Source organism: Pteropus vampyrus, unplaced genomic scaffold (genome assembly GCF_000151845.1).
Source record: "Pteropus vampyrus isolate Shadow unplaced genomic scaffold, Pvam_2.0 Scaffold2, whole genome shotgun sequence".
Taxonomy (NCBI): Eukaryota; Metazoa; Chordata; class Mammalia; order Chiroptera; family Pteropodidae; genus Pteropus; species Pteropus vampyrus.
This window is the reverse complement of record NW_011888783.1, coordinates 15976291-15989982: the sequence shown is the minus strand read 5'-3', so window position 1 is coordinate 15989982 and position 13692 is coordinate 15976291. Positions and strand designations below refer to the sequence as shown.

Below are 13692 nucleotides of genomic sequence, written 5' to 3'. Positions count from 1 at the left end.
AGTAAACCATGAAGTCAAGTGTCTGGGGCTACACTATGTACTAAAGGCTCCCATGTTCCTTATCCTTAGCAGTTAGAACTCATAGGTGGAAAATTTGACAAAAACAAAATTCTTACCATTTTTATAACATTCCATATTTTCCAGGTATTTTATGTTATGGAGATAGGCAGCTGTGCCCTTAGCTAAAGAACTTACTTAGTCTGCTTTAAGACAAACTTTTGTTAAGAATCTTTAATAAAGTTTTGAAAGACAAAAGAGTATTTCCAAAAACAACAAGAGTGAAAAGGACATTTTACTATTTAAACACAAGAAAAGATCCATAAAAGAATGAGAAGAATGGCTTAAAGACATTACTGAAAAAGTAAAGAACAACAACAACAAAAACACATAAAAAACTAACCCCCTCTGGAGTAACCTCACGCTCTCCTAAATTTCAGAAACAAGTCTGATAACTGGGTCCACAGAATATACTAATAACACCACTAGCTTTCATCTATAAACATCTTTTCAAAACAAAACAATGCACACTCCTATTATTTCATTGATACAACATTCTCAAAAAGACAAAACTCAGGTACCAGAGAACAGACCAGAAGTTGCTAAGGTTAAGGGTGGCCAGCATGTAACTCTGAAGGGAGAGCATGAGGGATCTTTTGGGGGTGATGAAGAATTCTGTACCCTGATTGTGTGGTGGTGGTTACCCAAATTTGTGTATATGCTAAAATTCATAGAACTTTGTACCAAAAAAGTCAACCTTAAAATATAATTTTAAAAATAAAATACAAACATTCCTGAACTTTTATTTAATTTTAATTTTTATCAGATTTTAATTTTCTTTTTAAAATTAATTAATTAAATTTTTTATGGTGACATTGGTTAACGAAATCCAGTAAGTTTCAGCTGTACACTTTAACAGTAAGGCACATATATATTTACACTGTGTGTTCACCTCCATAGTTAGATTTCTGTCACCCTTTTTGAAAAACAAGTGACCCTGCAATAAGTGGATTCCAATATTTGACCCCTTTTACCCTGTCTACCTTCCCCCTCTCCATCACTCCCTACCTTCTGGTAACCACTAGTCTATAGTCCATGTCCATGAGTCTCTCAAACATTTCTGAACTTTATAAATAAAATTAAAAAAAAAAAATTTGCCCTCGAAATTTACTAAGAAACTTGTCTATAAATAATATTAATTTGGAGTCAATTTTAAAAAATTCTGCAGCTGGAAAGATTCTGTATTTATCAAATTGATGTATAAAAGAAACAGATAAGTTCATTGTAATTGTACCAAAATCCAAAGTACTTCTCAAAATCTTCAGACTCACAAAATGTCGTGTTTAATTTTTATCTTTAAATCAATACAAATAGCTGCACCAACCTGCTAATTATCATCTATTAATATGACATCATTTCCAGTGCTTACACTATTGAAACAATCAGGGTAAGTAGAGTCCAATCAAAACTCTCCTAGAAGGAAAGGTGATAGAAAATTTTTTTTAAATTTCCCACACCCCTTTTCTTCCTTTTTTGGTTTATTGACATGTAGTAAACTGTATAAAGTATACGATTTGATATACGCATATACCTGTGATACTATCACCACAATCAAGATTATAAACATATCCATCATCTCAAAAGTTTCCTCATGCCCCTTTTGTAATTCCTCCATCCACCCTTTCCCATATCCTTCAACCCAGGCAACCACTGATCTGCTTTCTGATAGATTAGTTTGTATTTTCTAGAATTGAATATAAATGTAATCATATTGCATTTGCTCTTTTTTGGACTGGTTTTTACACAGCACAATTACTTTGAGATTAATCTATGTTATTGTGTGTGGGGAAAAAAATTTAATGTTACCCCTACCTGCTACAGAAAATCAGTCAGCATTTGCTACAAATTTGCTTATATGCTAGATGAGTATCTTAAATTAGCTATACATGAAGTTTCACATAGAGAACAAATTAGATTATTCTTCAATTAATATTATTTTGAAAAGGTTTTCTAAGCATTTAAAATACAGCAAGAAAAATAAGTGACCCTGCAATAAATGGACTCTAATTTTTTCAAATTAATTTTAGTAAGCAGAGATTCATTTATACTACAAAAAAATACTTCCCACAAAGCTTTGCTTATAAAAATCACCAAAATAAAAAGATTAGCTCCTATAGTTCCCATCCTGCAAAATCTGACAATTTTATATTTTTATGTGTCAAAATAAGACTCATTTTAACTTCAGCAACACTTGTTTATTTAAATTCCTGTTTATATAGCTAAATCCATAACTGAGTTAGTATACAGTAACTTTAAAAATAGACTTTAAAGAAGTAATTCCAGATAATTTTTTAAAGTGTATTTAAAATAAAATTTTAATGATAACTCTAAATGACTAATGGGGGGGGATCTGAAATATCTATACATTAGGCAACTAACTCTACAAGGAAAAAATGCTATTTGAGGGGTAAATAAACTAAGTAATATGTATAGATCCTTTACAAAAGAAATATTCTACACTGAAAATGCTCAAACTTCATCTACGAAAATCGTTAGTATCTTGAAAAAACATTTTAATAAAGAATCAAATTTCAAATTCAGTGCCTACCTCCATTTTCATTTCTTAAAACATTAAACATGCAACTCAACTGAATAACTACAAAATAAGGTCCTGGAACCGTTTAAGCTGCCTCCCTATGTCAAGTCTCCACTTAAAACCCTTTATGTTCAAGCCATTAGAGAAGGAAATTTTTAATATGGTGGACACAGTGAATCCAACTTCCTCCCCAGGCTCTTTTCCACTCCTCCTGCTCATTATTAATCCTATCCACACTCACAGTTCTTTCAGTGCAAGAATGCCTTGAAACAAGCCATTTAGTCTGAATAATCAGTCTCTCCTTTCCTCCATCCACTAATTAGCTTCCCCTCAACATTGATCTCTCAGCGTAACCATACCATTGCTTCCTCAAAGTAACACACACATATCAGCTTTCTTCCTTGTACAAATGGTGTTTATGTGACATTTATTCACTGTGTCTCCTTCCCTGTACATCTAGTGTTTATGTGACATTTATTCACTGTGTCTCCTTCCCTGTACATCTAGTGTTTATGTGACATTTATTTAGTGTGTCTCCTCCACTGGATTATAAGCTCCATGATGGCAAGGGTGATATCTGTGTTTATTCACCATTACATCCCTCAGCATTTAGCACACTTAAAAGAGATGCTCCATAAGTAATGTGTCAAATAAATAAGAGAAAGTGATCTAAAGATTTAAAGCCAAAGCAAACTGTCAAAATAAGTATCTACACTTAAAACAGTTTAAATTTTTGAGATAATGTATATATTTATATATGTGTAATAACCTAAAGAAATAAACAAGGTGAGGAAAAAGTTAATTTTTAAAAATTAAATTAATGCCCATCTATAGATGATTGGATAAAGAAATTATGGTTCATATATACAATGGAATATTACTCAGTCATTAAAAAAAAAAAATCCTACCATTTTCAAAAACATAGATGGACCTAGAAGCTCTTACGTTGAGTGAAATAAGTCAGAGAAAGATAAATATTATATGATTTCATTTACATGTGGAATCTAAGGAACAAAAAGAACAAACTAATCAAAAACAGACTCACAAATTTAGCGAACAATTTGGTGACGGACAAAGGGGAGGGAGGTTGGGGGACTAGGAGAATGGAGTGAAGAGTTAAAAAAGTACAAAGTAGTTAATAGGCGGTCACAAGGATGGGGAGCACAGCATAAGGAATGCAGTTAGCATTAATATGTTGACTAGGTGGAGAGCCAGGGGAAGGAGGCAGCAATTTGGGGGATCGGTTTATGAACTATATAGATGTCTAACCAATGTACTGTATACTTGAAACTAATTAAAATTAATTAATTTAAAAAATTAAATTAATGGAAACACAGAATTAATAAATTAAAATTCAGTAATAAACCAAAACTTCCCATTAATAATGTTTTCTCTCCCTTAACTTTCAGAAGTTCTAGTGGAAAGCTTAAAAGTGTCTTAAACACAAATATATATCACTCTATTGTCTCTTTCCTTAGTAGTTGTAAATCAACTTTCTAAAACAAAATTAGAGAAACTAAAAGACATCAACATAAAATAATGAATTTTTTCTCACTAAAATAAAAATGATTAAATTAATAATTAAAACTTTCAAACATGTAGTAATAAGCAATAAGAATTCACCAATAAGTTGTTAAAAATCAAACAATGTAATTACACATGTATTAATATATTTAATGTTTATTTCCACCACTAGACTAGAAGCTTCATAAAACCAAAGAATATATTAGATTCTGCTACCTACCATATATATGTATATGTAGTACCCAGAACAGAAAACATTTACTATTTAATTAATGGATAATAAATAAACAAACAAGCAAACTGCATTTCTGGTGACTGAAAGATATTTTAAGAAAATAATCTTTAAACAATATGAAAGATAAAATCTTATTTCACACTCATTTAATAAACTGCTGAAAATGAAAATATATCATAATTAAAGTCTTTTTTACTGACTGTAATTCTATGAAGGTTTTTAAAAATTCAAGTTACAAATGTATCACTGTTTTATGCACTATGCAACAATATATATTATATTTCATCAATTCTAAGATGAATATTTTCACAATTAAATATCTCTGAAATCAATCACTATAACAAAGCACGGTTTGTTTAACTGGATTTTTCTCTTTCTCGACAATACCTTTAGACTGAATGAAATACAATAAAGTATGTATAATCCTAAACAAATTCATTTTTTCCCCTAAGAGTTAAAAAAAATCAGATGAATATTATACAAGAGACAACAAAACCAGACTTTATTACAATCATTTATGGCTTCAGGCCATTGTCACGATCTTACCATCACCCTAAACTGCTCCAGCTCTGAAAATTTTAAGTCAAATATCCCTCTCTAACCACATACCCCCTTATACCCAGCAGATCTGTTCTTGAACTTCATGAAGTCAGATCAATGAGCCTTCCATTTTTCAGTCTTCCATTTTCACTCCTACCCTGTGTTATGCTCTAATCCATCTATCAGTTCAATTACTCTCACACCCAAACCTTTAGTTCTCTTGACCCCATCTTCCTGTCACACCTGCCCTATCAATACTACTTCCTTATAGACATCTCCTATCTGGATGTCTTAGGTATCCAAATTCAAAACACTGTCCCAAATTGAACTCATCAACTCTCTCCCAATGCTGCTCCTTCTACATTTAACATCTCAGTGAGTGACATCAAGATTCATTCAAGTGGCCCAGTCCAGAAACCCAAGAGTCAAACCTGAGTCCACCCTCACTTTGAAACTCTCGTAACAGGCACTAGAACCAGTGAAAACACAAACCATCAGAAAAACAGAGGCTCTTGCCAATGTACAGGCTTTAGGTAACTACTCTACATAACTAAATTTCCACTCTCACCACCACCACCCATAACTTTATTCTTCACCTATACCAACCACAAACCCTTCCGAAGGTGTCTTCACCCAAGATGAAGCTACCTAGATCAGTGCTTCTCAAACTATCTGTGGCGGGCTTTTGTAAAATATAAAACAATAAATTCCTAAGCAAACAACTTTTTTCATAAGATATACGAAAAAACACAATTTTTTCATTAAATTCAAATGACAAAATAATTACTCAGTAAAACTAATATATTCTACATGCTCATTTTCAGTTGCTGCTATAGGTATCTAGTTGAGTACCAATAACAAACAAAAGCAATAAAACAGACCGCAGCTGGCTCCCACCTCTAACTTGTGTTTCCTTTGTTTGCATTAATATTCTCATTATAATACTATTACCATAAAGTGAAGTCTTAACCTGAGCCTTAATTTAAACTTTTCTATTTTCTTAAAGAATTACTATGTTCTACAGAAATGTTAGCTCACTTTTGTAGTCAAAAGAACACAAACCAACACATCGTTCTACCTGTTTTCTCTTTGCTTCATATCCCTCTCTCCATTAAGGACTAGCTGAACTATAGTTTCTCCTTAATGCCTTCCGCTCTGAAATAACTGAATCCCCTCCTCTATCAATTCTGCCTTCTCAACACATGAACAAGAGCAAGAATGATGAACAGTTCCACAAGTTAAAAAAATTTCAAAATGCTTCTACAATTAACAAAATTACTTCCACAAAGGAACTTCTCAATGGATCTAATCCAGAACAGGGGATAAAATTCAATTAGAATATAATATCAACACAGCATATACTTGCTATGGAATAAGATTTTTCATATGGAGATAATACTAAATAATGTTAAAGTCACAATTAACACACGAATCCACGATTCATTCATCTTGTGAAGCAAAACAAATCTATTAATTAGTCATTTCTAATTTTATTTGAGCAAAATGGAAAGAAAACATTGATCATAATGAAATCAATCAACTGAAAAAACTGTGCTTACGTGTTAGATGAAAGATTCCATCGCAGGCACTAATATGAGATAAAAAGGCATTTCCCAAGCCTTGTCCATTGTGAGCTCCTTTTACAAGACCAGCAATATCCACTACATTTAGAAAGGCAGGAATTTTGCTGAAAAACAGAAAATGGTTTTATATAAAACAATACTAAGAACCTGTTTATTAACTAAATGTATTTCCTAAACATTTCACATGAATCTTTTCCTTGCTGGAATAACATCTAGAACAAGGTTCTCCAATCCCCAGGCTGCAGACTGGTACCAGTCCATGGCCTGTTAGGAACCGGGTCGCACAGCAAGAGGTAAGTGGCAGTCCAGTGAGCAAAGCTTCACCTATATTTGCTGTCACTCCCCAGCGCTGGCATCACTCCCTTAACTAAAACTCAGATCATGAGGCATTAGATTCTCATAGGAGCACCAGTCCCTGGTGCCAAAAAAGGTTAGGGATCACTGGTTTAGAAGATTCTCAATGATTTGATAAATGAATACCAAAAAATTAAATAATAAATAAACTTTTAATACATTAAGACTTTATTACTTAGGAAAATATTATAAAGCAGAAAAGCTGTTTTTATTGTCTCTAAAGATTAAATCTCATATCATTAATTTTACTACACTGTTTTGTTGCCACATATACATGCAAACACACACAAAAGCAGTGGAGAGCCTTTAAAGAGTATACAGATACAATGCAAGGTAATCATCATAAAAACAAATCAGTGTACTTTGTGCCAGGCATTGGAATAAATGCTTTACATGCATTATTATTTGAAAATTCAAAATAACTCTATCCGGTAGGTGTTATTTATTAAATCCACTTTATAGATGAGGAAATTATGCCTGAGAGGAGTTAAAAAATCTATTGCATACAGAATAATTCAGCTAGTAGTGACAAAACTGGGATTTAAAAAATTTCATCAATGTCACATGACCACACAGTCTGGCAGTGGCAAAGGCTCAAACAAGGAGAGAGACGAAGTGGGTAGAGAAGGTAGCACAACAGCAGCAGAACCCTGTGCAAGGAAAGCATCTGCGTAGGAAAATAGCCCCATGGTAGCCAGGGCCCAAGAAAGTGTCCAAATCAAGTGACAACCCAGTAGGGTCCAAGAGATTGGCTACAGAAAAAGGGATCGAGTACATTGCACGTCATTGGGACAACTGGTGAAATCTAAATGGAATTTGTGTATCAGATGGTAATATTGGGTTGATGTTAATGTCCTGATTTTGTGGGTTTACTGTGGTTATATGCAGGAGAGGGTCTGTATTTAGCAAACACAAACTGAAGAACTAAAGTGCAATGTGGCAACATGACTGCAACTTATTCTCAAAGGTTCAGAGAAATTTGGATGAAGGGTATATAGCATTCTATGTGTAATTTTGCAGCTTTTATAAAATTGGAAGTCATTAAAAATAAAAAGATTTTTAAAAGGACAACGAAGTTACCTAGAAGAGTCAATTTAAGGGACATAGTTTAAGCTATATTCAATGACTGTGACAGACTATAATCAACTGAGTAACACTGATGTGAATATATACCTGAATGAATAAATGAAGACAAGAAAGTGCTTCCTTGTCTAACAAATGAAGATGGAATTATAAAATCACCATGTGACCAACCATCGTAGTAATAATTAATCAAAAATATCAATGGATGCTAAAACTAGTGGATGAAGGTGAGAGAAGTGAATAACCTCGGTATACATTTTGAGGTTAGAATTCATAGAAATTGCTGATAGACTGAATGTAGGGGTGAGGAAAGAGAAATTAAGGATAAATCTTAAGTTTTGACTTAAGCAACTAGGGAAATAATAGTGCAATTTATTGAATTACAAAAGTCTTAGGTAAGAACAAACATGGCACAAGGCAGTGTATAACCAAGAAGTCCATTTTAGATATGTCGAGTCTGAGGCACCTGTTTAGTCAGTCATCTAAGTGTCAATACCAAGAAGGCAGTTAGATATATGTCTGAAGTTCAGCAGAATTCAAAGTTAGAGACAGAAACTTGGGGTTTATCAGAACATGCAAAATAGTGAAAAACTAAAAGTAAACTAAATTCTCAATAATGGGAAATAAATTTTACATTCATATAATAAATATTACACATAATTATTATTAGAAATTATGATTTTCTTTATATTTTTAATCTAGAAAAATTTTAATCATATGCGAAGTAAAAAAGTATCCAATTTCTATAAGTACGTGTACATATATTCAGGGAAATGTATGGAAGAATATACTTCCAAAGTATTTATTATATCACGATAGAAGTATTCGTGATTTTTACTCCTCTCTTTACATATTTTCATGTCATCTGAACCTCCTCCAATAAGCCTGTATTATCTTATTTTTTCTAAGAAGGAATATACCTTGTTATAAAAACTTCAAATAACATGGAGGAAATAAGAAATAAAGTAAAAAATCATCTAAAAATTCCATTACCCAGAGATAACCTTCAATTAGTTTGTGATCATCATTTCATATATTTCCTATGAATACACATACATGTATAATTTTACATGAATAAGATCATATAATACAGACTAATTACTCCCTCCGCTCCATTCTCCCCAGGAAAAACTAACTGTAATGTTAACAACCAGATATAGCCTTCTTCACCTTCTCTATGCTCTATGTTATTTTTATAATAACCCAAAACAATAATGCTACATTAATTTTGAGGGGGAAAAAAGCCCTTCTACCGCTTCCATATATCTACTCAATCTACACAGGGCCACCAAACAATGGCATAAAGATTTCCTTACCTTGCTGGTTTGTGGTACTGGCAAAGAAAATCAAACCTGTCATCTGGCACAGGTACTCTGCTCTCATTAGGATCAATAGTGCAGAATGGAAAGTTTTCTGCTGAAGCCTGACTATTGGTTAATACATTGAAGAAGGTAGATTTCCTAAAATGAATAAAAACAATTTTAATCAATTCTTAGGCTAACACTGAGAAAAAATTATCTCACTCTAATTTCAATACTCAAACAGGATCCACGAGGATTATAAAACCAATCTGGGAGGGGAAGGAAGGGAGAATACATTTTTAATAATAGAAACGAATGAAACTTACAACAACGCAGCTCATGATTTATAATTAGGTTATATTTCTATCTCAGTCTATTTGGAACTTGAAAAGCACTTTCCCAAAAAATCTTTGTTTCAAATGATAGCTAGTCTCACACCATACCACCAATCTATTTAGTTCTTAGAGTATATGACAGTACTAGTTTATCACTTCACCTATATCTAATTATTTCTAGCGTAAAAGTAGAGGTGGGTATCTACTTAGGTCAATCACTTCCCAAGCATTTTGAATTGGGAACTAGATGCTAACTGTCTAAAAGGAAATGGGAGGTTGGAGTTCAGACACCCTTTTAATTGTCAGGACATAAAGATTACTGTTAAGTCCAAAATTGTGAATTGGGAGTTATGAAAGTCAAAATGTAAATTTTTTAAAGGAATGATTTAATTTTTAAATCTTAATAATGAATAAATTGGTTGATAATTTTCTAATTATCTGATTCTTATCAGGTAATACATGCTCAGAGAATGCCAATTCATATTAACACCACCAACATTTTAAAAAATATAACTTCAGTGCAAAAATCACAAATTAAAATCCAAAACAAAGTGGCATTTTGTTGATCTGCTTTATACTGCTTTTCAATTCCATAAGTAATATTAACATATTACAGTAACTTTTCCTTGCCCCAGAAACAGGACTGCAGCACACGAGGATTTAAAATAAAAATTACTGTTATATAAATTTTTTAACTGCAGAAATTGAGAAAGTAGTTAAGGATTACGTGCGAGTTTTGAGACTGGTGCTTATTAACTCTAGCTAGGCATTATTATGTAAAAATGTTTGCATATGGACCAAATCTGATAACAAAAGAATATTCAAAGGACAATAGTTGTGTTAGGATGATGAGATTATGGATGCTTATTACTCTCTCTTTTCTAAACAGTTAAGGTAAAAATGTCTGTTAAGATGAGATCTAAGCCTATATTTATCAGGAGAAATTTATATTTACTACAGTTAGCTCATCTGATTAACTTTTAAAACAAATAAACTCTTTTTTCCCCCCATTAACTCTGAGAACCTTATAAGAGTAATGAACAAAAAGGTAACAATCAAGGCTTATCTAAATACTACTAGTGAGAAGTACGTTTTGCAACAGTATACTTAACTTGTACCTGCCTATAGGTCTTTAAATGTTGCTCTTACATCACATTCAGACTATACATTTCAGAATAAAGTAGAAACGTTTGCTAAAATCATCACTTAAATCATTACTGGCTGCTTAGAGCACCAGTGGTCAAACCAGTAGCTCTCAAATGCTTGCCTATAACAGAATCAGCTGAGAATGTAAAGGCCATTACTGGCCTCTTTCCAGACCTGGTTTAGGCTCCAGTATTTAAAATATCTCAGGTAATGCAGATGTAGAGTCAGGTTTTGGAACCACTAGTCTAGATTCTGACTTAGCTAACAACACACTGAATAATACTGACTGTTGCCGAATCTGTACCGTCAACCTCTAATAGTTGGGTAACAATCTCAGAACTCTAGAAATGATAATTAAGAAGAAATCACTAGTTTCTACAGAGCTAGAATTTAATTTCAATCCTGTTAAGATAAATGTCACAGTATTTATTTTAAAATAATCCATATATTTATAAGGTTATAGTTCATCTACTTCCAGAGAGACACTGAAGCTTAATACGATTTTAAAAATTAATATAATAAGGCAAAAATTATAATAATGTTTAAAAGAACTCACATACAATGATCTTTAAATACCATGTCCATTAAAAATAACCAGGAATTCCTAAAGAAATGGCTAGTTCCAAGTCTGGGACCAGAAATATACAAGATGAGTCCCAAATGATTTGTCCCCAGGGAAAACAAGGACACTATTAAAGGCTGTGGAGTCCTATTAAAAGCACTCCTGAGCCAACCTGAATAGGCTCACAGGCCAAAATGGTCAACCTGAGCGGCAATCTGAGCATCAATAAAAATAGCTACAATGGATTGTAACAAATCAATTTTCAATCCAGAGAATCTATGTATGCAGAGTTATAAACAGATTTTCAACTGGGGAAGGAGGCCCTAACCACCCTCACTTCCCACATCCTTGTCATTCAAGAGTCAACTGTAACTTTATATCCATGAGTTGCTAATAATCTTCAACACAACAAAATCTTCTCTGGCCACTGTTTAAGGATGCTAGGTGATTCTTTTGAATATTAAGTAAAGCACTTACTGTCTTTCCTATATGAACTACAGTAACAAAGAGTTGATAATAAGGAAATTATTTTATAGACATATTCCAGCGAACAAATGAGGAAGGAATAAAAAACTTCGAAAACCACCATTTTGCAACACCTGAGGAATTCATGGATCTGTGTAATGATCACCATGAGAGTTAATACTGCAAAGAGCAAAAAAACATAGTACGTCCTAACAGTACAAGTATACAGACCATCTTCATGTATTCTTGACTTAAAAATGGTCTGATCAAAAACTATCTGATGTTAATCTGATCAAGTCTTTAGATATTACTACCACTTCATAGGAAATACAGAGGACACGAGAACATATTAAATGACACCACATAGATGCAATCAACAAAATTCAATCTTTGGAAAAAATTCTATAGGCAAACAACTAGATATCTTCAACAATGGAGGTGGGAATGGATTCTGCTTCTGAGTAAGATGTAAAAAAGCTAATAGAAGATTAGAATTCTCACCCAGAAATAGAAAAGTATATATATGTAGAATACAGAAAGTAACTGTTTGAAGGGGCTAAGTCTCCAGAAATGGAAAAAAGCCTCAAAGAAGTCATCAGACCTCTACAGCCACTTTACCCCAGAGATATCTGTCCATTCTGAGCAGACGAAGGAGGCCAAAAGCTGTTGCTGGAAGACAGAGAACCCAGCACAGAGAACCAGCAAAGAATTCACAGAAGACTTAAAGGACCTCAATAACACAACCAGTTTTCTCCTCTGGATACTTCTCTCAAGAGGGAAAACTATAAAAATGTGCTGAAGTAAATGGTAACAAATTGGCCCACTCTCCATATTTTCTTCCTCTTCCCAGAAAATGAATAAAAAGTGATACTTCCAGTTGCTGGAAGAGTCCATTAGTCCTTATTTATCTAAAATGTAACTAAAATATTATATTATATACCTACACTGAAAACATTATAAAATAATGTTACAATAAAAATGTTTACAGCAAAATTTAATTATATTAACAAATCTAAACACTTATAGAATACTTATACCTTTTGGAGGAGGACAAAAAAGTGCAATTGTATTTTTGTGTATTGTAATTTTAAAAACTTTTCATTGGTATTACCACAGTCATAGTAATTGTAATATTAAAATACTATAGGGAGTTTATGGAGTTATTTTCAAATTTATGGTTAATATTAAGTATAGCATTTTTTTACCATCTGGACAAAAATATGTGTTTATAAAAAAGAAAACAGTTATCCCTTAAAACATATCATATGGTAAAAATATAGCAAAAGAAAGTTCCATTATCTCTTAGGCCAAAAAAAATTCTTACAAACTAAACTTAGAAGATAAATCTCCATTTTCAAAGATCATCTCATCTTGAACATGGATTTTAAATTTAATAAAGTCCAAGTTAACTGTATCTTCCAAGAGCTTTGTAAGTACAAAAAAAAAAAAAAGGATATAAAAAAGAAAAAAAGAAAAATTTCTAAGGATTATTACTATAGGCTTCAGTGCCAAGTTAAGACATTTTGATCTATTCAAAACTATTCAAGAAAAGCCTTGCAAACGCAAAGGATTTTAAAGTTTTGGCCTAAGCGTGAAGTGTTAAAGCCCATAAGGCTTTTTATGGAAAATTTTACACATAAGCACACACACACACACACACACAGATCTCTGAGGTTTAGTATTAAAGCTTGAAAGTAGGAAAATGATTTAAGATTGTAGGAATCTCTCTTATGCAAGAATAGGTTTACATAAATATTATTTCAGCAATGATAATATTAAAAATAAAAGACTTAAGGTATGACTCCTCCATTTAGGACCTAAATATTTTATTTTCGAAATTACATATTTTACTGTAGAAAGTAAATCTGACTGAATAGATGTTTTATCTAACACCTTATGCAAAATTACAATATATATTGGGAAGTCAGGCTACCTATGCAAATTCCCACAGCATTCTGAATTAACCATTTA

General features: G+C 32.5%; 1 protein-coding gene across 2 annotated transcripts in view; it reads right to left on the bottom strand.

Moving 5' to 3' along the window:
• The window catches only part of OLA1 (Obg like ATPase 1), a 149680-nt gene that overhangs the window by 124197 nt on the left and 11791 nt on the right, over positions 1–13692 (bottom strand). For both annotated transcript variants that reach the window (XM_011357365.1, XM_023529434.1), the window contains 2 exons: positions 9229–9372; positions 6452–6579 (listed from right to left, as the gene is read on the bottom strand). In XM_011357365.1, the coding sequence (XP_011355667.1) occupies positions 6452–6579; positions 9229–9372 (272 nt within the window). The remainder of the gene's footprint in view (positions 1–6451; positions 6580–9228; positions 9373–13692) is intronic.